This window comes from Penicillium nucicola (assembly GCF_028828085.1).
Source record: "Penicillium nucicola strain IBT 29836 chromosome Unknown utg000008l, whole genome shotgun sequence".
NCBI classification, from domain to species: Eukaryota; Fungi; Ascomycota; class Eurotiomycetes; order Eurotiales; family Aspergillaceae; genus Penicillium; species Penicillium nucicola.
Genome location: NW_026643132.1, coordinates 1,716,648 through 1,740,208, shown reverse-complemented (window position 1 = coordinate 1,740,208; position 23,561 = coordinate 1,716,648). Strand labels below are relative to the sequence as shown.

Genomic DNA, 23,561 nt, shown 5'->3' with positions numbered 1-23,561 from the left:
CAACGGATTTGCTTCACTATGGCATTATCGCCCAAGAAATCTCCATGAGACCCCGAGTCCTAAATCATCGCAGCATTCAAGACAAACCAAACGCCTAAATCTACACACTTGGCCCGAATTGCCTTGACAGCATTCGATACAAATGGGATATGCAGTGGGATATCATCACTTCAAGGGCTATTGACGACCCCGGTACAACATATTCCGACAACCTTCGTTTTGCTCAATTTTGGTGCCAAGCTATCCATAAATAGCATAAACAGCAACTTCGATTTCCCGGTTTCCTGAAATGGAACGAATGTCTCTTCCTTATTCGATTACTCCAGGGCATCCTCATCAGCCTTGATATGCATCTTCCTTTCAAAATTCGCATGCATTGTACGACCCAGCATATATGTATCATGCTAAAACCTTTGCTGGGTTTATAGATGGCAAACGTGGATTTCAAGACAGAAAAGGTATAAGCATGCAGCTGACATCTGGATTTGGCTGAAGATACAGTTCAGTTGTGATATTATCCAGATCACATACTACATGATCAAGTTTGCTAGCAAAGCTTGAGGTGGTATGTTGGGGTTGATGATAAGCCCCGTGCATTTGATCAAAGTGAAATCCAATGGAAGGTGCGAGTGAGGAAGCGAAGACGAAGTTGCCCCCAATATCGATGCCGAAAACGCTTAGGGCTTCGAATATGGCACGTGCGTGAACAATCCAAGCATTCAGCCCATTCATCTTCGAACGCCTTGTTTATTTCCTTTCTTCACCATCTCCAACCCGATTTGTTTCTACTGATCGTCAACTCTTCCTTCAATCATGGATTATCCTCCCAACCAAGCTGCTTGGCTCCCTGCCCACGGCAAGCGTCCCCTCCAAGTGAAGTCGGCTCCTTACACTCCTGCCGGCGAGAACGAGCTCGTGGTGAAGAACGGCGCCATCGCTGTGAACTCGCTCGAGTGGTCCAAGCAAGTCTTGGGTGGTCTCATCTTGAACTGGATCAAATATCCCTTCATCATGGGAAATAACGTCGCTGGCAAAGTTGTTGATATTGGTGAAGGTGTCACTGGCTTCAATCTGGGAGACCGCGTCCTGGCGCACGCAATCTCCATGGATCCCACCATCAACAAGTCTTCTCACGGTGCCTACCAGGAGTACACTGTCGTGCATGCCAAACTGGCCTCGCGTATTCCTGACGGTGTCTGCTACGAGGAGGCCTGTGTCCTCCCTCTTGGCTTGTCTACTGCTGCGAGTGCCATGTTCCAGACTGACTTCTTGTCCCTGAACCACCCCAGCGCCTTGGGTCTTCTCCCAAAGTCGACTGTCTACACCTTGATTGTTTGGGGAGCATCTACCAGCGTCGGAAGCAACGCTATTCAGCTGGCTGCAGCTGCAGGCTATGGTGTTATCGCTACTGCCTCTCCCGCCAACTTCGAGTATGTCCAAGCCCTGGGCGCTTCCCACGTCTTCGATTACAAGAGCAAGTCTGCCGTCGCGGACATCCTCCACATCCTCCGTACCAAGAGAGCCGTCGGTGCTATTGCAATCGGCAATGAATCCACTGAAGCTTGCATGGAAATCCTCGCCAAGTCAGAGGGCTCCAAGCTGGTCGTTCAAGTCAGCGTTCCATTCCCAGAGAAGCCGCCCGCCACTGTCTGGCACTTCTTCTTGTTCATGCTCGCTCTCGCCTGGTGGAATATCTCTATCACCATCAAGTCTATTCGCTGCGGTGTTCTCGTCAAGCCCGTTTTCAGCAGCTCCCTTGTTCACAACGAAGTCGGCACTGTGATCTACAACGACTTCTTGCCTACTGCACTGGCCAACGGCAGATACCGCCTCGTCCCGAAGCCCGTCGTTGCCGGCCGTGGTCTTGAGCAAGTCCAGGCTGCTCTCGACGCTCACAAGAAGGGCCTCTCTGCTCAGAAGGTTGTTGTCTCGCTTTAAGCAATGAGCAACTCGCACACAACCGACAGTCCGAGTGACTGGGAAATGAGCAAATGGTGATATGAGATACGGACTACGATCATGATCAATATGCCTGAATGATGGAATGATATGGGGGTGGAAGGAAATAATAATGACAGATATGGGTCCTTCACCGACGAGAGACAGGGAAGATTAAGGGATCGACTTGCTATTGCTGGCCTGTATTACCTTTTTCAATAACCTGTCAGTTTCAGGCATTATTCTTATCCTTTTAATTCACTTGATATGGAAAACAACAAAATTTCCGTCAGTTCTCAAGCTATAGGAAAGTAAAGCTGACATGTGCTCCTGCAAGCTCACTGTAGAAAAAGCAAATGGGTATTTCGCAGTGAACTAGTAACTCGATGATAATAACTCAAATCGGGGCACAACCATAGTAACCCTCACATCAGGGCCATTCACCAACGCCCAGCATCACTCAAAAGAGATTCATTATATCCAAAACACAAGGTGACCCCTGCTGCTCCGTTCCCCCCTGAAAGATCCCCCTGCACAGAAACAAAGCCACCCAACCTATCAAACCAATCCGACTCAAGCAGATCCAAATAGTTCATAGCCAAATTATTCCCATTTTGCAACACCATCAGCGCTCTTTTCAGCTCATCCAGTCTATTATACTGATCCTCCGCCACGGAGCCACTTAAACCCAGCTGATCTCCATGTGTCTGGAGAAACTTCGCCGCGAGAAAGAGCAACATCGGGGAAAATGCATGTGCCTGGATGTTTAACGCATGTGAGATGTGAACCAGCCACAAAGGGACCTGCAGGGAAGAGGTCATACTCACCGTGAAAAAGCCGGATCGGATAAGCGGCTTTGCGAGACTGGCCACTTCGTATGCCGAGTAGAGAGGAACAAGGATACTTTGATCATTGGAAATTCCTCGGAAAACTTCCATCATGCCGTAGAACCAGATTATCGCTGAGTTTGCTAGCATGTTCACGAATAGACGCATTGGGTCTAGCAGTTCTAGTGAGCACGGTGGCAGGGAGAGGAGCATGAGCCGTTGCTGGGCTACTTGATACAGTCTGTGGTGGTGCTCCCAGAGATCGATGCCAGGGTCCAGGCCGGGGGGTTTGGTTGCTGGTGGAGTTCTTTTCAGACTGACACCGTGCCAGCATAGTGTTGTTAGGACAACTGCCTCGGCGAAGGGTGGTAGTGCGTTTTGACCGGATGTTTCAATCGCATCGGATATGGATCCCATGAGAACTGGTCTGCCGTGCTGGAAATCGGATTCTGGGGCTGGAAGGAATATCCAGATCTAGAGCTGGTGTTAGCATGGCTTGAGACATCGGGGAAGGGTATTGGGTGTTGCGCTCTCACGGGGTCTTCATGTAGGGTTAGAGGCCATTGGTCTGAGATATTGAGAAACCGATCTAGACAATATGCCAGCCAAAACGTTCGTCTTTTCTCCTCGACCTCGGCCCAGGGCTCGGTAAATGCTAGATCGAGGGCCGTTGTATGGTAGCGGTCAAGCTCATGCAGCTTCATCAGTTGAATGATTCGAAAGGCTCGTCCGGCTGTGATCCATGCTCGGCTGTAATTCATGTACCGGAACTCATAGTGAGTAAGCAAGAGCCATCCTTGTGCAGACTGTAAAGAAGCGGAGCTTGCATATTCGATTTGGCTATCGAGCGCCTCCAGCTTGGAACGAGCACAGAGATACAGTGAGTCCCGCATGTGTTGCAGATGTGCTGTTGCAGCTGCAGCTAATGCCCACATCGCAGCTTGCAGGCCGGCGTAAGGCTCTATCTTCTGGCATTGTTGTGACCAGGCCAGGTAGCGACCTTGGTGCAGCATAGGGGCGACAGGGTGCACTCTATCAAAGTAGAGTTGGTCTCTGTACAGCTGTTAGCGAGTATCAGTCTCGGAGAGAATGTAAGGTACAAATCTGCCTCAATTATGCCTGATATCTCAAGCTCTAGAGCTATAGATGGTGCGCAGGACGCATTGCTTGGTGGTGTTTCTTCCACGGATCGAGACAAACTGCGGCACTCTCTCGTGCCATCAGAAGTGCTCCCTGGTGGCGTAGGGAACTGGCCCACTTCAGCCTTGGGCGTGTATTGTGCGTTGAGATCATAACTGAGCTGGTCACGATTAACCATGCTTTCAAGTGTTGCTGGGTAGGATGTCAGTCATTTGAGTGCAGACAAGGTAAGGTGTAGGCGAGTCACGTACCAATACGACTGCGTAGAGCTTTCAGATGTCCTCTTTTGGGACCCCGTGGAGACCGATCCTGATTCACATAACAGATAGCTCCCGAGTCTTCACATTGATCGCATCGAGGCTGCTGCCTATCACATCGCAGCTTTCTTTTGCGACATTCCTCACAAGCCTATCACGGTAAGATTGGACGACCACAAGGGGTAAGCAGCCTAGGAACCATGCATGAACTTACCAGCCCAGGTTGTTGGCGTGATGCTGATGTCATAGTAAGGTGATCAATGTGAGATGCAGGGTTGATGCTTACAGCTCTTTGTGCCTCAAGAAAGGGAAAACTTTACGCAAACCAATAAGACGGGTGTTCGATGCTGATATTTATAATGTTGAGGCGACATGAAGCTAAACTGACTCTGATATCGGCAGATAAACTTCATATTTGGCTTCCAAGGTTCTCATCAAAGGTTTCGGCGAGGCTACCAACCCTATCACTGTAGTCCTTATCCTAGGACAACCCAAATTACATTTAATCCTCTTCTATAGACACTTTCAAAATCACCCAAGCTGATTTTTACTTCAGTTTGCAGCCCATCATTCTGTAATAATACTTGGTTAAGCTGCTACCTTTGGTCACTATTGTGAAGAGACAGTTACTGTATTTAATATAATTGCGTACCGGTAAGGACCCAGGGTCCTGGTGATAGGTTTCTATGTGGGAGGCGTGTATCCTGATCACACCGTGCTGCATCGGGAAGAGATTCGGTAGTTGGCTCATACGAGAATGAGCTTCTATTCGTCACTTTTTGTCTAGTTGAATGTCACAAGTTACCACGTGCAGCAGGGAAATGACCAAATTGGTGAATTGCTGATCTGCAATAAGGTTACGACCTCCCCGACGAGACCTGCTAATACTGAAAGAGCATGCCGACAGGTTGCTGTCAAAAGACTGACATAGGCTTTTTATCATATGATTTGGTTAGGAGATGACGTCTCTGATAGAGCAGTCGACCTTGGGCAAGCCAAGATAGCAATGTCGTTTCACAGGCATCGATTCTATCATCCTGATAAGCCAGAGTACCATTTGACCGAGACTAAGAAAGACACTGGTATGCTTTGGGACCTTTTACAACTGCCCGGATAGTTCAGTATTATCCCCGAGACTCCATGATCAGATAGTGCACAGCTGGTATGTGCTGACAGACCCTACTCAATCACCACGCGTGTCATTTTGATATATGAATCACATAAATCATGTTATTCATAGGCGAATTAAATCATCCCCGTTCCCTTTCAACCTATATTTGGACAGAGGCACGAAATAGTGTAGCACGGCATACCATGCCAGGTACGATGAATCACCCGAGCGTTAACGCATTAGCTTTGAGTCAATTTCAGAAAAAGAGGCCAATCCAAGTCGGTATATCCTTAGAAGCCGAAATCTGTTGCCGAAGATGATGTTGCTGATCTGTCATATTAGAGGCTTCATGTTGTCAAAATACCTATTTACTGCAACGTCGGAACAGCCAAAACTCTCTTCACCCCAGGCTTTCTGGTACTTATTGATGAGAGCCGAAAGCTACTTTTGGATTTCCAAACTCTAGATCCAGGAGGAATGTGCTTTAGTGGCGTGAATTTGTCCGCGAGAGCCTCATATGAAGACCGCATCAAAGTATGCAAGTATCAGTACGGAAACTTTGTATTTCTCCTCTTGCTCTATTGAATAACGTTACTGCTACAGCATATCTGGGTCTGATAGTGATACCACCGCTACACTGGGCTTGGAACCCCATGTGCGATCCATTGTTTCGGGGCTTTCATGATTCCAAATAGCACCGTGGTCCTAGCGTCTTCAGGGTAACATTTGTGGCCGGATACGTTGATAATGGTGGGATTTGGACAACTTGATAGGTTTGTTTCATCACAATCTTCGTTGGTTGGCACTAAGTACGGAAGTATTTGGAATTGCAAGAGAGTCACAGGCGTTGAAGCCGCCACCTAGAGATAAGCCTGCTATGATGTTCCAGGCCTTTTTTTCTTTTTAGAAGCAGGCGAGGCCATCCTGCTACTGAAGTACGAATATTGAGTAGCAGTTGCTGGCATACATAATATTTGGTATTCAGACATGATGTGTCCGGTTTCTGCTTTTGCTACCAAAAGGAATACGGTTCCACAGACCCATCTGGCATTTCAAGGTAGCAATTTATCGGACAGCGAGCCTGAAACAAGACATACCACATGTTTTACATGCTCTATACACTGGCTGGGAAGCGAGTCGGACAGTCTTGGGCACCGTGTTAGTATAAGTAAGACCTCTCAAATACGCGAGCCAGCAAAACATAGCAGAGGGCACAGATTACAGCTCCAAAGAGCACGGTTTTACAGACTCCGAAACAGTCTAATTTTTAATAGGCTCGCCTGGCCAAATATTAGAATTAGCCGTTGACGGCTCGTACCGGGTTGCGGGCTACTATTCCGAATTGGGCTATTGGAGAAGCCCAATTGTATCGATACATGGATTCGGTAGTCCAGACCTAACCCTTCGTGCAACAGGCAGACTAACGGCTCCTGAAGATAGGCTTGTGAGTTTTGATTCACTTCAAGTATATGGCGTCCCTGGACGCCTTGAAATATGCTTTCAGTCTTAGGTACAGATATAAGTTTCCTGGTGGTGCTATCAAACTGGGATGGATGATTCAGTCAAGTGAAGTGAAGTTTTGACAAGCAGAAAGCAGAAGTCAATACATCAGCAGCAATTACCCTCAGCAGAGCCTCCAGTGAGAACCTGAGGCGCATGGGAGTTGTCCAAGCGACAGAAACAAGACGCCTTGATCGGGATATCCGCGACGGCAACAGCTAGCTTAACCGAAGGCTCAATCACCGCCGCCTCATCCATTCTACCCAAGCGAATTAGGCTCTCGTGATATCCTTGGAGTGACCAGACATTATTAGGGTGCCGACGAGGCCGGATAACAGACTTATCGAAGCCTAGATCCGCACGATACGTCTGCGCCGCTTTTTCGAGGTGGCCTTGCTCCATCAGCAAGGCGGCATACGCGTGTCGGACGGGCTGCATCCACGACCAAGGCTCCGCGTAGGGCAGCTTATCTTCAATATCGATCGCAGTGCGGAGAGAAGCGAATGCGGCGTCAAAGTTGGCACAGCGGTATTGGATTTCTCCCTCCAGCATTGCCTCGGCTACCTTGAGCACGTCGACAATGGTACTATTGTAGGAGAGACGCGATTTAGGGACCCGTCCATACGCCTTGCGGAACAATTCCTGCTCCTTCTTGGCGGTGGCCACGTCGCCAGTGGCGGCAAAAGCTAAGCCTCTTGCATAATGCGTAGTTGCTGTAGTACCTGCATAAAGTTCCTGGTCCTTGGGTAGCTCTTTTTGCTTGAGCTCCTCCCACATTCCAAAGCGAACCATTACATGCAAGCGAGTAGGAACAAACTGTTCTAGCCAGTCCGCCATGGGAGGTGATTCGATCCGAAGGACTTCCTCGGGCAATGTGGCCTCCATGCGAGTGACTGCGTCGAGGGCAGTTTGAGATTGGCCGGCAAACATAGCCGCATAAATCAAGGAGTGGTAGTTGTGCATGCGGTAGAAAGTATAGAAATTCTTTGCACCATTCTTATGAAAAAATTTGTCATCAGCCAGAGTGGACTTGTAGTTTGAAGAAATGGATCGCCTCCAGTCACCGATCAGGATGTCCAGGTGCGTGGGCATATGACGGACGTGACCTGCGTCGGGGATGAGATCCCGCAATTGATCGGCCGGATTGATTCCTAGTTCCGGGGTAGGCGACATTTCAATATAGTGAATGTAAAGATGAAGCAGACCGGGATTGTAGTACGCCCCGTCCTCTTTCTGAGCAAGTGCCCGCTCGAGCACGGCTTTCACTTCCATGGTGGGAGCTTTGGGGTTTGCTTGGCCAGTAAAGAGATTCCACAGTGCCCAGGGGTTCATGTTCATCAATGCATCGGCATAAAGAGTTGCAATATTGAGATCGCGCCCGAAGGCGTCATACACAGGCTTCATAGCGGCAGCATAGCCTTTGTTGACTGCTGGGTAGTCCTTGACGGGCTCGTTGCTTGGAAACCGGAATTGGATGGCTTCGATCAGGGCCTTTTCAACATCATTCGCATTTACTGCATGTTTCTTAGCCTCTCGGGAGGCAGCGAATCCTCGTTTAACGCAGGTGTGGAGGTCACCCTGGTCGAACTTCTCCCAGGGCTTGTTGTAGTTCGGGCCAACCGCATAAGCGAGGCCCCAGTATGCCATCGCACAAGCGGGATCATGTGAAATGGCTTGCTCGAAGCAGTAAGCACCTTCCACATGATTAAAGGAATAGACCCAGGTCAAGCCACGATTAAACCAAGTCTGAGCATCGGCGCTGCTTGTAGTTATCTTGTGACCAAATGTGCCAAGGTCGTAGTATTCGTCACTGGCTGGGACAGCAGAAATTGTTCCATTCATAATGACGTTTTGGGGTTATACCGAAGGGTTGGAAATGGGTTGAGACTGATGAAGAGGTTGGGCCTTATAAGTTCTGTGATGTGTCGATTACATACAGTTCGTGAAAGTGGGGTAGATCAAGTCCCGAATTCGTCAAACGCCGGAAATTTTGTTGAAAACCGAGGCTAAAACTCTTATTTACAGATATTTCATGTTTCATGCCGATCTTGAATTAAGGTCATATGTACATGCGAGGACAAAGCTTTATGCTGATCGATTTATTTGCCGCTTACTTGTGGCGACCGCCACAAACGCAGATCTATGAAGCTCTATCTTCACATAGGCGTCAATCGCCGAGATCAAAGGCCGATTTAATGAATGCGGAGATTTATGGCTGCTGGCTATGACCTGTGCCATAAATAGGCAATGAGGCTACTGTACTGTACAGTACAGTACAGTACACACTGTTCCAGCAGCCACATTGTGTGGAGGTGTCCATGCATGCATGTTTCGCACCTGGCAGGTGATCAGGGTGGAAGAGGCTGAGTCAATGAGGATCTGAGCCCGTGGGCACCAGTAGGGTAGTACGTAGAATAAATACGTTAGTTTTACGCAGGGAGCTATAAAGAACTATATTAGTTCCGCTCTCTAAATTTTTATCTATAAGAGCGGAGCCTATATACTAGTAGAAATCTAGGAAGCGCTTCGAGAATCTTACCTTCTAAACCTTATTGAAAGTCACGATATAAGTAAAGAATGATGACGGGGAAGAAGGTACAATATAGATAATCTTTTCAATTGATTACCGAGTTGTTTGAGTCTAGAGATTCTCTTTTATGTGAGGATCTCCTTATATACCAGAAAACTCTGCCTTAAGCTGGTCCTAATCAGATTTCCTAGGTAATAAATTAATCTGGTTACCGTCATAGCTTATTTATGGTATAAACTATGGCCGGCCACTATAAATCTTAACATACCCCCTTATTATCTAAAGTATTCAAATCTACTATATTGAAGGCGAGGAATCTAGATAGATAAGTAAAGAACTCTTAAGAGCTAATCCTTTATAAAAAGGTATCGAATTTTAGCTTAGGAAGTGCCTTTATAAGGTCGTCGGCGATATTAATAATTTCTAGAATATATTCTAGTAGAATCTTACCTTCTTTCACTTTCTCACGGACCTAGTAATAATAAGTCTCGATATAGTGGGATTTTAAGAGATATCTAGGAGATCCTTCTTTAGTAATAGCGGATTTACTAGCACTTAAAATACGTAATCCTTAGAACGGCGAATAGGAGGTCGAAAGTGGCCTTTACCGGCACCTAGCGTTGTGGTGTAATGTAGCCACTCCTACATAGAATCTTACCTTACTCGCATTCTTCTATTTCATTATAAACCTGCAGAATATACGAGAGGCGTCGCTTTAATGCAGCGTGAAGCCATTGAGTATTTTATGGCCCCGCAATGAAGATACAGGTACAGTAAATATGCGAACTGAAAGACAGTGCACGAATACCTTGGGAAGCTAATATGTTGCTTACTTCAGGTTCTGGCGAATGGTGTCCTTCAGCTCCTCATCAGACATGATCCGCAGGCCCAGTCGGTCGTTCCAGTTGAACTCCATGAAATCCCCACCCTTGTAACCCTCGCCGTACATCATCTGGAAGTAGTAGTTGATGATGGCAGACTTGTCTCCCTGCTTCAGTCGCTCGTCCGACTCCTCAATCAGCTTCTTGACAAGTACTTGTTCGGGAGTGCCAAAGTCAATTCCAGTGACTTCCGAAACTAGCTCAGTAAGGCGGCGCTCCGTGATTCTAGCCGAGCAAATATAGACAGGCTGGTTAGCGGCAGCCTCAAAGATGCTGTCAGTGCCGAGGAGTTTGGCAACAGCGGTTGCGATATCAGACAGTGTCGAGACGGCAATCTTCTTGTCACCTCCATCATGGAACACGGCCTTCTTAGACATAGGGTTGGGGCCAAGGACTCCGTACGGAAGGGCCATGTCGAAGAAGGCGCCGTTGTTGACGGAGGTCCAGGTGGTGGGGCCAGAGGTGTCGGCCATGACGGAGGTGAGGTATTGGCGGATTAGGAACTTCTCCTTGGCAATGGGGAGGTTCTTAGCCAGTGGAGACTCGAGCATGGTCGTGTACTCAGAGGGCATATAGCGCTTGACAGACGCAGCAATGCAGGCATCGATGACGATTTTCTCAGAGTCGAGCATGGGGAAAGGGACAGCGCTGAAAGCATTTGAGTAGGCTTAGATTCCTATCACAAGTGGCAGAAAGGAAACAACTACGTACCTGAGAACAACATCTTGGCCCTTGAAAGTCGACACCAACTCCTCTTTGTTCAGGTAATCCACCTTGACACTCTTCAGGCCCTCCGGCGCAGGCTTTCTCGAGTCCTTGCGCTGGACAACAGTGATTTCATGCCCGACAGCTTTCAGCGTGCTTGATATGCGTGAGCCAAGGTTGCCGGTGGCCTAAACGTTCGTGGTTAGCGATACTGATCGAGTGTAATTCGGGTGCGCATGGTAACATACTCCGATGATAGCTATCTTCCGAATGACGCTGGCCATGGTGATTGATACGATTGATACGATTGAATCGAGAAAGGCGAAATGAGTTTTGAGATAGCTTTGCAGTGTTTTCGTGGCAGCTGGAGTTGCTTGCGTCGACACTTTATATCCTGTACTTACTCCAAACGGTCGGTGCTTCGCATTCCGAGAAGCCAACTTAATTCTCGGGATTAGACTCGATCCGAGCTCGGCATTCAGATAAATACCGAGCTCAGTAAGCCTTCATAAGCGCAGACCGGAAATATGGATTCTTCAACACGTAACCTTGTTGAATTCAACTAAGCTGAGTATAGGAGACTGGACAGGAGTTCAAACTTTGGGCAGGCGTATGTCCAAAATCCTGTTCAATTTTCAATACCACCATTGCGACTTGTCGTCTACGCATATAACAGACTGTTTGAATATTGATACACAAAATGGGAAGTGTATGATCATTGTGCTTACTGTACTTCTTTAGTAATCTTCATCTCCCCATTTTTGTACTAATATCAATTTAGTAAAATGAATCATCTAGTCTTCTGTGGAAGCTTCTCACCCCATCCATCGACTTTCCAGCATGACGGTCTCTGTCTAATACATTGGCCGCTCCACCACCGATTTTCGTAAGCGTCAGGCTACATCTAGTAGCTACAGACATTATTGAGTTGCACTCTGAATTGAGAAATGCAATTGGGTCATCGACAAATATACAACGTCTATCTTTCTTCCATTGGCTCCAAAATTCATTTCATGCATTCGGGAGATTCCTCTTTTTATAAGCGTGTTTCTCCGCCACCCACGAGTTTGAGTAAGGTCGACTTCTCGCTAGTGTACAGTATCTAGAATTGGACTTTGGTATTGAGATATGTGTATCTAGCGTTCTGCCATCCAACGATCGACTGGCATTTGCACATGGTATGAGAAATCAATCGCAGCAAAGGAGAAGAATCGTTTCCGCGTGTCTGCAATTTCAATTTACAACGGGATATATACAAAAGACATATCCCTCAAGCCTTCTATGATGAAACAGCCTATTGCGTAGTATGTCGGAAGTTAGGGTAAACCTAAAGCGAACCAAACTAATGGTAAGAGAGTGAACAATTTGACAGGCAGAGTTGGCGATTTCTCCATACCTTTTTAAACCTTTCTGTCTTCCTCCCTTAGCTATTACACGTATTTTTGACTGATTGCCTGATTAGCTCATCCTATAGCTAAAGCAATAAGATCAGTGACGAGAATAGTAAGGAGCATAGTAGGGATGGTAGAGATTAGCGGGTTATAAGGACTAGATACCTGATGCTTTAAGTGAGAAGTCCATTTCCGCCGATACATCCTACCGGCTTAGCTCTTTTAGCCACTTAAAGTAGAGATATCATCAGCAGGAGGATTTTGGCGGACAACCGAAATGGTCATGTTTGTTCTTGATTGCGTCTACCAACCAAAATATTTGTAGTCGATCCCCTCGGTCTTGGGTGTCTCTTTCGGCAAGTCCCAAGTGCGATGATGTAGTTTGATTGAGCTTTAGAAAAGGAGGACGACAAACGATATTAAAATGTAACGTTATACATGACAAAGTGTCAGAGCTTACACATCAACCCAGGTATAGCTCACTGGTACAGATTTCTCACTTTTTCGCAAATCCACTGTCCTTTTCAAGCCATGTCCCAAAATCTTTCAATCCCGGGTGGATCTTCTTCAGCTCGGGAATGTTCGCCTTGTAGCCGCCATCATGGAACCACTTGAACATGTAGCCCATATCTTTCATAGAGGCCATGAAGACAGAGCATAGTAACCGATACGTCGAAGGAATCGGTTGACCCGTCTTCCGCTGGAAGATCTCAGCAAACTGATCGTATGTCAACTCATCACCAGCGAGTGAGAGGGCCTGGTTCTGATATTTCTCAGGGCGCATGAAGGCTTCTGCTCCAAAGAATCCGATATCACTGGCCGCGATCGTCTGCAAAGGCTTGCCCTTGAGTGCCATCTTGAAACTAGTTGCGAAGACTTTTCCGAAGAATCCTGGAACGAGATTCTCCATAAAGGCGGAGGGTCGGAGAATGAACCACTTCATGTCGGTGTCTTCGCACTTTTCGACAAGGTGATGTTCGATGTTGTACTTGTTGATGAAGTGCGGAACTCTGGTCGCAGTGTTGTAAGAAGCGTCGCCCCCGCGATCCACTGAGCTGTACACGAAGAATTGAACATTTTGCTTCAGCGCCTCGTCAACAAGGGATTTTCCCTGTGCCTCCTCTAGTGCGCCATTTCCAATGGCAACCTTTGATAGTTGTTGAATTAGCGAAAAGCCTCTGAGATTCGAGATGGCACCCATACCTGAACACTGTAGACTCCCCAGATATGAGATTGTGTCACTTGACGAGCACTTTTAAAAAGTACTGCGGGATCGTCCAGGTTTCCCTCCACCAGTTTGATGTTCGATGACAACTTGATCAATTTTTGGGCAGACGAAGACTGAGCATTGCGAGTGACGGCCAAAATCTCCAGAGGGGACTTTCTGGCAACGAGACTTCTGATGAGGGAGCCTCCTTGGTTTCCTGTCGCACCTGTAATGAGAACAGCTGGCATTGTAGATAAATTGAATTTAGACGTTGGCGGTGGTGAAGATAATGTAGCCTTGGAATGGGTAAGGTTGGTGTTGTTTGTGATCCGGCGGGGCGCTTCTCGAAGGAGAGGCGACTATATGTAGAGTAGCGGGTAAGTTGAGTGGTGAGATAGATATAGCAGGGAAAAAGTTGTCAACCAAAAATCCTGTGCACACGGTAGTACCTCGGGCGCAATTATGGACGATCGTGAAAGAATGAGACCTATCTCTAGTGTTACATCATCAGTCTTCCTCGGGCCTCATTTCAACACCGAGCTTAATAAGAAACCCATTAGGTTAGTTATCAGAACGAAAACGGACTGAGGTTGAACGCCGAGATTACCAAGGATATTCTGCAACTCAACCGATTTTTTCGGGAAGTGACCCCTTTTTCAAATTCGATACCAATCTTGCATCCGGATGCTCTTCTGTTGTCCAATATGATGCCTGATATCGAATATAGTATCCCTAGCGGGTCAAAAACCCTGGTCACTGGAGCAAACGGCTTCATCGGATCTCATGTGATCGACCAGCTATTAATGTTAGGCTACTTGGTCCTTGGCACTGTTCGCGAGCCCAAGCCATGGCTGAACGAGCTCTTCAATAAGAGATATGGCGAAGGAAAATTTGAGTCATTCGTTCTTTCGGACCTAGCTAATGAGATGGAATGTGATCAGGCGGTTGATGGGACCTTAGGGATCATCCATGTTGTACGTGCAAGATTTGTGAAGAATCGATAACGACAAACACTTTCTGATATCTCATGGGCGGCTGACGTATCGATGAACCCCGATCCAAGTGTAATGATCACACATGCTGTCGAGGCAACGCTGAACTTTTTGAAAGCCGCCTCGAAACGGTCTACGGTTAAGCAGGTTGTGCTCACTTCATCTTCAACCGCGGCTTATACGCCAAGGCCCTATGAAAAAAGGGCTTCTATCACTCAAGGTACGTCGTTTTAAATACATCTTCCAATCACGGTTTTGACGAGATTCTAGATACCTGGAACAATGCTGCAGTAAGAGCTGCTTGGGATGAGCATACTCCACCGCAGGCTAAGGGGTACTAAAACCCTAAGCCAATATCTGAGTGCTAGGGGCGTTTGAATCCCCGGTCATGTCATCGACGATCATGGTGACGTTGAACTCTGGCCATATAAGTATGCAGTAATCGTCTCCAAAGCAGTCCATTGATTCTTCACCTTATTTGATCAAAACACCATCTTTATTTAACTTTGTTCTCCTCCGACATGGCAGATCGGTGGGAAATGCAGAACACAAAGTCCATGTCTGGAAAGCACATCTTAGATGAGGGCGTCAATGGCCAAGGAATCCAGGATCCCATCGAGCCAGGCTCGAATGACATAGACGAAAGAACAAGTAAGCCATCTTACTTAGAGTTGGAGACGTTCAATACTCTATCTTGCAGCCCAGGATTACAAGACAGCCATTGAGCGCAGCAGAGCCTTCGGCGGCGATCGACTTCGCCACGCAAAGCCCAATACCACCAAGGGCTATGAGGAAAGCTCGGACGAGGAGGATATTGACATCTCCTGGCGCCCGGATCCGTCTGGTCATCCACGTAGGACCTTTTAGATACACATCAGGCCCTCCTTGGCTTGTCAAGAACGAATATTTATGCATCAAACTCTTAAACTGCCTTGAATACATTTTCCACGAATATACCGACGGCATTATATAAGGTAGATATGAAGCTTGGTTACTGCTTCTCAAATGTATTCGAACGAACTGGTAAATAGAAGCATGAGCCGCTTAAGTGTAGAACATAAAGTAGTGTAGTACTCCAGGGCTGTTAGTCAACGCAAGTGATGATTAACCTCAGTGAGCTACAGTACCGGTTAACTGGAATATGCAAAGCTCTATCTGGAGAGAAAAGAGCTTCTGCACATAGCCAACTCGGTAAATCCGCACAAAGAAATGTAGGATATTCATCGGATACAGCCGCCCACTTAAATGGCATGTCAAGCCCGGACTGACGCCACTTTAGGGGCTCCGCCCAAGTTGCCGGCACATAGAACCAGGTACCATGACGTATAGCAAGAAAAAAAACAGCCCACGACTACAACTTTCTCAAGAAATTTCAGTTGCTTATAAGAAACTTGAAGAACAAGGCTCCCATCAAATCCAACCAGCGGCAGGTTTCCAGCTCAGCCGGGAATTGCAAGCAGCATTCCGCAGAATACGCTTGCGAAGCACACGGCACACGACCCCTTACTAGATCGGCGAAATGCGGGGATCCTATTAGCGAGAATAACCCTAGGTACAAAAGACGCAGGGACCCCTGTATGCGCATGGATCTCGATCGAATTCGTTTCGATCTTCATTCAAGCGTTCGAAAATGACTACTACGTTCTCTTCCTTGCCTGTCGTCGACGTCGGGCCCCTTGGATCGCCCTCGGGTGCATCGCCGGAAGAGGAAGCGATGCTAAGTCAACGGTTATACGATGTTTTTGCTACGACTGGCTTTGCCTATCTAACGAATGTCCCTCTGAGCTATAAGCATGAAGATGTGTTCGACCTGTCGCGAAAGTTCTTTGCTCTATCAGAGGAAGAGAAGATGAAATTGGCGAAGCGTTCATTCCATCGGGAACATAAGAACACATATCGAGGGTTAATATCCTAGCTGTTGTTGCTCAGTTTGTAATTCTTGCACACTAACAGATGTGTATAGATATTTCCCCACTCAGCCGGAGCTCGCATCTGACAATTTGAAGGAAGGGTTTGAAATGGGCCCTGCAGAGCCAATTCGGACTCAATCGAGCGTGGCACCTTCTTCGAAATTCAACCTCAGCGAGGCGAATGTGTGGCCAGATGAGGATGTATTCCTAGAACGACCCGATCTCGAAAAGTTGTATATCGAGCTGCAGAGTCTGGCTTCGAAATTGCTTTCCCTCTTAGCTGTATCGCTGGGTAAACCATCGAACTTTTTCGCGCCGTATCTCAATGACTCTCTAAGCACCCTCCGTCTCTTGCATTACCCGGCTGTGGCATCCGCCGCCTCGGGGTCAGGATCAGGATCAGGTTCTGCGGAAAAAGTGAAGCTCAGCTGCACCCCTCACACGGACAGCGGTATCTTGACACTTCTGCATCAAGATTCCACCGGTGGCCTGGAAGTGCAAAACTCTTCTGGGGACTGGGTTTCTGCTCCGTACATTCCCGAATCCCTTGTCGTCAACATCGGCGATTTGATGGCAAAGGTTTCTGGCGGTCGATTTGTCGCCACTATGCACCGTGTTCGCGCGCCGGCCAAAAGTTCTTCTGCTACTTCTGTCACTGGGAAACAGGGGGATTGTGCAACTCTTGGGCGTATCAGTGTTCCATTCTTCTTCGAGCCTGGAGAAAATTGCTTGGTTCGGTCTGTGACTGAAGACGAGGGCTTCGTTGTGTATGGCGAGCACGTGCGAACTAAGATGAAGACCTGGGTTGAGTTCCAGAATGACGATGACGAGAACTAACAAGTGCTGGTTTGTATGTCCCGCTTCTTTTGGAGGAACGGTGAACGAATCCTGGATTCTCGTCCCGCGGTTTTGGTGCCCCTGCGATTTTCCAATATATATTCTCCACAAGCGGCAAACTTGACCAAAGCGACTCTCGAGGATTCTTTTTCGACCCTTCTTTCCATTGCGACATCTCCATTGCGACATTTCCTGTTTCCAAGCGACATCTCTGGACCAAATTCCATATGCAGCCTCATCCCGGTACCTTGATATATACTTCATTCAATCTTGACGTCTTAAATGATGCTTTGTATAGCGATTTGGACGGACTCATGAATTGAATCTCGCGGATAATCAGCCTGCAACAAGGCTCAAACCAGCTATTTCTCACTTCGAGAACCCAAAGAAGAATTCGGATAGATTATAGCGAGTAATGATTATACTCTACAAGCAAGGCGACGTTGCATAGCATTCTGCTTCCCAACATGTGGATACATGCATAAACTCGGCATTGTAAGCCCTGCTAGTAGACTACCGTGAGTACTCTACAGTATTTCTGCAACACTCGAACTGACAGCTCATATTGACTAAAATTGGCCACGTGGCTGTTCATTGCATCCTCACCGCTAATGGAAGAGGATCACACTGGAAATATAAGCGTGTGGGATCCTGATACCAACAGTCTTTCTCTGTGTTTATATTTGCGCTATGCGTGACTAAAAAACCAAATATGCATTGACTCTGTATATTTATCTATTCCAGAATCTATGACCCAATCTAAAGGAATGCTCAGTATCAAGCACCTCCTTGCGCAGCCGCCCATTGGAAAATCTCCGCGATCTTATCACTGACAACTCCAGTCCGCGGAATCTCATGCCCACCACCATGATCGTAAGTGCGGCGCTTCTCCGAATCACAGATACCAGAAAGATGCACACCAGCGACAAACCGAGGATCTTTAGCACCGTATATATGCGCAGTGGGGATACTAATACGCAAGGGACTCGTAATCTCATCGCGCAGTTCCTCCTCGGACAATCCACTATCCAAAGAATCAAGACCAGTCCAGCGCTTCGAGCCCTGAGCCAAGACAGCCGAAGAGCCAGCCTGCGAGGCCAGAGCAGTTCGAGAAGCAGCATCGCGCTCTCGCGCCTCAGCGGATATATGGAAGCCCAGCTCCTCCAGCATGATCAAGGACGCGCCCCCACATATGAAAACCGCCGCTTTGAAGGGCGGTGGGAGGTGGGGCGTCTCTTCTTGGTGAAGGAGGAGAGCAGTAGAGCCCAGGACACATCCTTGGGAGAACATCAACGCCAGATCGTAAGGGCCGTTCTTGGCGATGTATTCGGTCAGCCAGGTATAGGCAGCGCGAACGGAGTCGACATCATCACGCTCCCAGAAGGAGTAGTAAGGTGGGCTGTAAAATAGGTCAATGCCTGGTGCTGGAGGGCACTCAAATGGACCGTCGATAAAGTCGAATTCAATGGATTCTTCGGGCAATCTGGTGCGGAACGAGGCTGGCGTGGGTTAGTGCTTTGTGGCGGCTTGTGGGGTTGAGCGGGAGCTAACAGATCTGGGAGCGGAAAATGCTTCCACTTGTGCCTTTCCCGTGAAGACAGAGGACCTTCATTGTGGATTTATGGAAGAGAGGTGAGAGGAAGGGATGGCGGGGGAGCATTATGCCTGGACCCCGTGACCCCGGCGCTTACTGCGATGCAAGGTGAGCCTGGGCAAACTCTCGTTTTTGCTGATAATTCGACCTTGTGAACATCCTCCATCTCCGACCTCTTTTCATGTATGGATAGAGTCCACTTGATGTAAAGTTGACAGCTGCCGATCTGGCGCCCAATCAAGGCTGGTATTTGTTGATCATTGGACACCCTTTTTTTGGTTGTTGCTAATAGATGCACAGGTCTGCTCGTCATTAATTGAGTCCTCCAGTATGCTTTGCATGTCCGCTACGACGATGCCTGATATTCCTGATTTCAACCTGGTCTGCGCATGACCGCCTGTATCAAGACATGAGCCTATTCCTGGGATATATTGCTGCCTTGGCCCTTCATCAGCCACAATGAGGCCTCTATCTGGAAGGACGAGCGACCCGAAGAAGCCGCCAAGCAGCGGAAGTAGGATTCGGGCCGATTGACCCATGCCAGGAACATGACTCGTGTGGAACCGTCTCACGGTTGATTATTGTTTCATGAGGGCGAGGCAGTGCAGACTCTGCACCACAGCGAGAAAGCCGAGGCAAGAAACGGAGTCGGCGCAATAATTGGAACGAGTGGGACCTCCCGAACAAACCGTCATTGAACGTCATGAAGAATTTGTAATCACCGCTTTCAACTATTTAACAGGTACCTTCCGCCAATTGATTCATTCACTATATACCATTTCAAGATGTCTACTCAGAAAGCAATTGTCGTCGTTGAACAAGGAAAGGAGGGTCTCGTCACCGACCGTCCCATCCCCCAACTTCGTGATGACTACATGATCGTTAAGACCGTCAGTGTGGGCTTGAACCCCACCGACTGGAAGCACATTGCCTATCTTTCCCCTCCAGGTGTCCTGTCTGGATGTGATTACTCCGGCATCGTCGAGTCCGTTGGAAAGAACGTGACCAAGAAATTTGCCAAGGGAGACCGCGTGTGCGGATTTGCACACGGCGGTAACGCCGTCCAACCCGAAGACGGTACCTTCGCCGAGTACATCGCCGTCAAGGGCGATTTGCAGTGGAAGATCCCCGAAAACATGAGCTTCCAAGAAGCTGCCACCATTGGCGTGGGTATCAGCACTGTCGGCCAGGCTCTCTACCAGAGCCTGAAGCTCGCCCTGCCCACCGAGCCCATCAAGGATAACACCCCTATCCTGATCTACGGTGGATCAACCGCGACCGGAACCCTGGCCATCCAATTTGCCAAGCTGTCCGGCTACAAGGTTCTGACCACTTGCTCGCCCCGCAACTTCGATCTGGTCCGCAGCCTTGGCGCCGACGAGGTCTATGACTACAATGACGCCAATGCCGCTGCTGAGATCCGCAAGGCCACCGACAACAAGCTCAAGTACGTCTTCGACTGTATTGCCCTCGAGGCCAGCGCTGCATTCTGTGACAATGCCCTGTCCACCGAGGGTGGCGAGTACAGCGCTCTCCTCATGGTTAAGATCGCGCGTGAGAACGTCAATGACCGTGCCACTTTGGCTTACACCACCCTTGGCGAGGCTTTCAAGTTCGGCAGCATGTCCATTCCCGCCAACCTGGAGGACAGAGCTCACGCCGAGAAGTTCGCTCCCATTGCCGAGAGCCTGCTTGCTCAGGGCAAGGTCAAGGTTCACCCTCCCAAGGTTGGACCCAATGGCTTGGTCGGTGTAATGGATGGATTGAGGCTGCTCAAGGAGGACAAGGTCAGCGGCGAGAAGCTGGTCTACAACGTCTCTGAGACTCCTTAGATGAGACGCTACTTTCCGTCTTTCTTATGAAACCCAGTTTAACAATTCCAAATACTATCCTCATGAAAATTTAAAACAATGCTCAGCCACTATAACCCGTAGCTTGTACGACATGTCCTCGAATAAACAATCGAGGTCCCCCACTTTGTACTACATTGACCATTGACTATGGTAAATCATACACCTGAATCCATTTGTTCAGACCTAAATTCCCAGGCAGCTACTGTGGGCGTGATCCCTGAATATCAAACCAGCCGCGCGATCTTGCTCGGCTCGGAGGCCTCGCGTCCCTGCACGAGAAACGATATCAAACCCTGGGCAGGTGTAAGAGCCCAGTTTGATTTCAAATCAAGAATTTAAATTAGTAATTCGCTATTCTACCTAAGTTATGCCTCGGCAAAACACCAACGAAGAACATCGTGATGAATAAACACCAATTTCAATCTTGGAACAGACGGGCCTTGCCGCTTTGGGTTTAACCTCCACCAGTGGCGCGGAACCCGGCACCTGATAAGCTTAGATTGCCGCCGACTCGCCATTCTCAGGGTTGGCTGTTTTAGGTTTAGTCTCCGCAGCCCTGGAAAGCTTGCATGACATAATGTGCTTTTTTCAGTTCGTGGTTTTGCAGTATATAAGTCTTGGTGATCTGGTAGAGCAGAGGGTATTCTGCTTTCGTTTCATCTGTTGCTTCCAGGCGTAACGCACTACAATGCCTTTTAGTTACAAGAAGGTCCTTATCATCGGCGCCACCTCCGGGATTGGCAAGACTCTCGCCGACAAGGTCGTTCAGAATGGATCTAAATTGATTGTCTCCGGTCGTAGACAGGAGAACCTCGATGAAATTGTCAAAAAATACGGAAGTGACAAGGTATCTGCGAAGACTTTCGATGTCATGCAGCTCGAACAGGTGAGTTCACCAATATCAAGCCATAGTCAGGCTCAAATCAACTAATCGACATTCAAATGCTAAAGATCCCCAAATTTGCATCAGAGATCATATCCGAGAACCCAGATCTGGATTGCATCTTTGTGAATTCGGGAATCCAACGACCGTTCGATTTCTCCAAGCCGGAGAGCGTAGACCTGGACATCTTCGACCAAGAATTGGTCACAAACTACACCTCCGCCGTACGCTTGACCAAAGCCTTCCTCCCACACGTGCAAAGCCTTGAATCCCAAACCGCAATTGCATTCACAACATCCCAAATGGCACTTGTGCCAATGATGCGATGCCCGAATTATGGGGCTTCAAAGGCTGCTCTGCACCATTTCATCCTCGCGCTGCGTACGCAATTGCAGGATGGACCTGGTAATGTCAAGATTTTGGAGATATACCCTCCTGCTGTGCAGACTGAGCTGCACGATGCCAAGCACCAGCCTGATTTGAAGGACGGGCATCTTATTGGAATGCCGTTGCAGGAGTTCGTGGATGAAGTCTGGGGTCGGTTGGAGAAGGGCGAGGAGCAGATTCCCGTTGGGTCTGCGGGAGACATTTTCAATGCCTTTGAGGTAAAGAGGCAGGAGTTGTATCGTGATATGACGGAATTGCTCTCTGGGTTGTTGAAGCAATTCTTGCGGTGAGGATGTTTGTATTTGGGATCACGTTGAATAATTACCACAATTGGAGCAACAATCTGATACAAAAGTAATATCGAATGTGCGTCATTTTAGATTCGTCATGCATCTCAACCATCAATATAAGTGCTCAATGGCGGGGAAGGAATGGTTGAAACAGCCTGCCCCTTACAAGCTGCCAAGATCAGCTCGCTGAAATGTGAGATTTCATGGACGCGACCCGCTGCCATGCCGTCCGACCACTCATGCAATGAGACCATCGAGGCATCAGACTGCAACAGCACGTGCTCCCACGAGGTTGGGGAATCGTCGTCCCACAAGTTGGTCCGGAGGTCAAATGGCAGGGAATCCACAAACGGAGTCCGAACCGAGTAGTTTCTCGTGTTCAACGAATATGCGCTGCGTAGCATGAAACAAACGATAATTGTACGACGAACACTCTCAGCGAGAAGCCATGCATGTCGCAAACTGAGCGTTTGCGGAAGTTGAATCGGTGCCTGTTGCCACAATTTCCCCGCAATTCCTGCTAGCATTGTGCTAGTCGCTTCTGAGTATGCATCGGAGTTGCCATTTCGATTGAGGGCTAGAATGCACTGAATCAAAACCAAAGCCTGTGAACAGCCTAGGAGCTCCTCGAAATTGGCTGTATGGTTCAATCGGCGACAGAGTTCTATAGATTGTTGTCGAAGTATTGAAAGCAGAGTAAAGCTGGTTTCTCCATTGCGATCGTGAAACATGTTTAATTTGCAGATATTGTGAACCTCGCGAACCGCGGTAGGGAGACCACTTGTATAGAGACCAGGGTGGATAAACAAGGTCTTTCGACTTGTTGCAAATTCCACTGGAAGGCCACGAAGTCCTGCTACCAGAAATTGGACGATGTTTGGGTCATATTCTTTCGCAATCTCCAGTCGTAGTGGTGCGTGGATTTGAGGCGTAGGGGGCATATTGGCCACTGCCCGTTTTGGGCCCACGTTGCGCCCTGCTGATAATCTGCGGCTATTTTTCACCGAAAGAGGTGCGTTGATGTATTCACAGTCAGCTCCTTTGGTGGCGCATCTGCTGCAACGGGGCCAGCCTTGATCGCAGCGCCGTTTGCCTTTCACGCAAGCTTGGCAGGATCTGCGTAATGTTACTGGCTTGGACCTATCGGACGGCATTCTGGCCATCAATTGTCATCCGATCTTAGGTGATGGGCGTGAAATGTTATCGTGCAAGTCGAGGAATATGTCGAGACTAAAGTTTGCTATTGGTTCCCTTTGCGGGCACAACGGACACGCTTCGTAAGCAGGCGCCACATCCATCCCGAAGTCGAGCTATAGTACCCGAGAGCT

General features: G+C 48.2%; 11 protein-coding genes across 11 annotated transcripts; 5 read left to right on the top strand and 6 right to left on the bottom strand.

The window, feature by feature from the left end:
• Nucleotides 1–813: 813 nt before the first annotated feature.
• On the top strand, nucleotides 814–1,938 carry N7511_008147 (zinc-binding alcohol dehydrogenase family protein; the record flags this gene model as incomplete). The annotated part of the gene is made up of 1 exon (XM_057130524.1): nucleotides 814–1,938. The coding sequence occupies one exon, from the start codon at nucleotides 814–816 to the stop codon at nucleotides 1,936–1,938; it is 1,125 nt and encodes a 374-aa protein (XP_056982307.1).
• A 440-nt stretch (nucleotides 1,939–2,378) lies between these two features.
• Nucleotides 2,379–4,409, bottom strand: N7511_008146 (Zn(II)2Cys6 transcription factor; the record flags this gene model as incomplete). The annotated part of the gene is made up of 5 exons (XM_057130523.1): nucleotides 2,379–3,239; nucleotides 3,302–3,818; nucleotides 3,866–4,097; nucleotides 4,157–4,313; nucleotides 4,377–4,409. The coding sequence occupies 5 exons, from the start codon at nucleotides 4,407–4,409 to the stop codon at nucleotides 2,379–2,381; spliced, it is 1,800 nt and encodes a 599-aa protein (XP_056982306.1).
• A 2,472-nt stretch (nucleotides 4,410–6,881) lies between these two features.
• N7511_008145 (uncharacterized protein) lies at nucleotides 6,882–8,615 on the bottom strand (the record flags this gene model as incomplete). The annotated part of the gene is made up of 1 exon (XM_057130522.1): nucleotides 6,882–8,615. The coding sequence occupies one exon, from the start codon at nucleotides 8,613–8,615 to the stop codon at nucleotides 6,882–6,884; it is 1,734 nt and encodes a 577-aa protein (XP_056982305.1).
• Nucleotides 8,616–10,132: 1,517 nt separating this feature from the next.
• N7511_008144 (aromatic alcohol reductase) lies at nucleotides 10,133–11,173 on the bottom strand (the record flags this gene model as incomplete). Its single annotated transcript, XM_057130521.1, has 3 exons — nucleotides 10,133–10,832; nucleotides 10,896–11,077; nucleotides 11,138–11,173. The coding sequence occupies 3 exons, from the start codon at nucleotides 11,171–11,173 to the stop codon at nucleotides 10,133–10,135; spliced, it is 918 nt and encodes a 305-aa protein (XP_056982304.1).
• A 1,603-nt stretch (nucleotides 11,174–12,776) lies between these two features.
• Nucleotides 12,777–13,735, bottom strand: N7511_008143 (uncharacterized protein; the record flags this gene model as incomplete). Its single annotated transcript, XM_057130520.1, has 2 exons — nucleotides 12,777–13,427; nucleotides 13,484–13,735. The coding sequence occupies 2 exons, from the start codon at nucleotides 13,733–13,735 to the stop codon at nucleotides 12,777–12,779; spliced, it is 903 nt and encodes a 300-aa protein (XP_056982303.1).
• Nucleotides 13,736–15,000: 1,265 nt separating this feature from the next.
• Nucleotides 15,001–15,346, top strand: N7511_008142 (uncharacterized protein; the record flags this gene model as incomplete). The annotated part of the gene is made up of 2 exons (XM_057130519.1): nucleotides 15,001–15,130; nucleotides 15,180–15,346. 2 exons carry the CDS (start codon nucleotides 15,001–15,003, stop codon nucleotides 15,344–15,346), a joined length of 297 nt encoding a protein of 98 aa, XP_056982302.1.
• Nucleotides 15,347–16,109: 763 nt separating this feature from the next.
• N7511_008141 (isopenicillin N synthase family dioxygenase) lies at nucleotides 16,110–17,226 on the top strand (the record flags this gene model as incomplete). The annotated part of the gene is made up of 2 exons (XM_057130518.1): nucleotides 16,110–16,381; nucleotides 16,443–17,226. The coding sequence occupies 2 exons, from the start codon at nucleotides 16,110–16,112 to the stop codon at nucleotides 17,224–17,226; spliced, it is 1,056 nt and encodes a 351-aa protein (XP_056982301.1).
• Nucleotides 17,227–18,003: 777 nt separating this feature from the next.
• On the bottom strand, nucleotides 18,004–18,838 carry N7511_008140 (putative EF-hand calcium-binding domain protein; the record flags this gene model as incomplete). Its single annotated transcript, XM_057130517.1, has 2 exons — nucleotides 18,004–18,725; nucleotides 18,778–18,838. 2 exons carry the CDS (start codon nucleotides 18,836–18,838, stop codon nucleotides 18,004–18,006), a joined length of 783 nt encoding a protein of 260 aa, XP_056982300.1.
• A 767-nt stretch (nucleotides 18,839–19,605) lies between these two features.
• On the top strand, nucleotides 19,606–20,652 carry N7511_008139 (zinc-binding alcohol dehydrogenase family protein; the record flags this gene model as incomplete). Its single annotated transcript, XM_057130516.1, has 1 exon — nucleotides 19,606–20,652. The coding sequence occupies one exon, from the start codon at nucleotides 19,606–19,608 to the stop codon at nucleotides 20,650–20,652; it is 1,047 nt and encodes a 348-aa protein (XP_056982299.1).
• Nucleotides 20,653–21,361: 709 nt separating this feature from the next.
• On the top strand, nucleotides 21,362–22,233 carry N7511_008138 (putative short-chain dehydrogenase/oxidoreductase; the record flags this gene model as incomplete). The annotated part of the gene is made up of 2 exons (XM_057130515.1): nucleotides 21,362–21,559; nucleotides 21,625–22,233. 2 exons carry the CDS (start codon nucleotides 21,362–21,364, stop codon nucleotides 22,231–22,233), a joined length of 807 nt encoding a protein of 268 aa, XP_056982298.1.
• Nucleotides 22,234–22,337: 104 nt separating this feature from the next.
• Nucleotides 22,338–23,174, bottom strand: N7511_008137 (uncharacterized protein; the record flags this gene model as incomplete). The annotated part of the gene is made up of 1 exon (XM_057130514.1): nucleotides 22,338–23,174. One exon carries the CDS (start codon nucleotides 23,172–23,174, stop codon nucleotides 22,338–22,340), a length of 837 nt encoding a protein of 278 aa, XP_056982297.1.
• Between the last annotated feature and the right edge of the window lie 387 nt (nucleotides 23,175–23,561).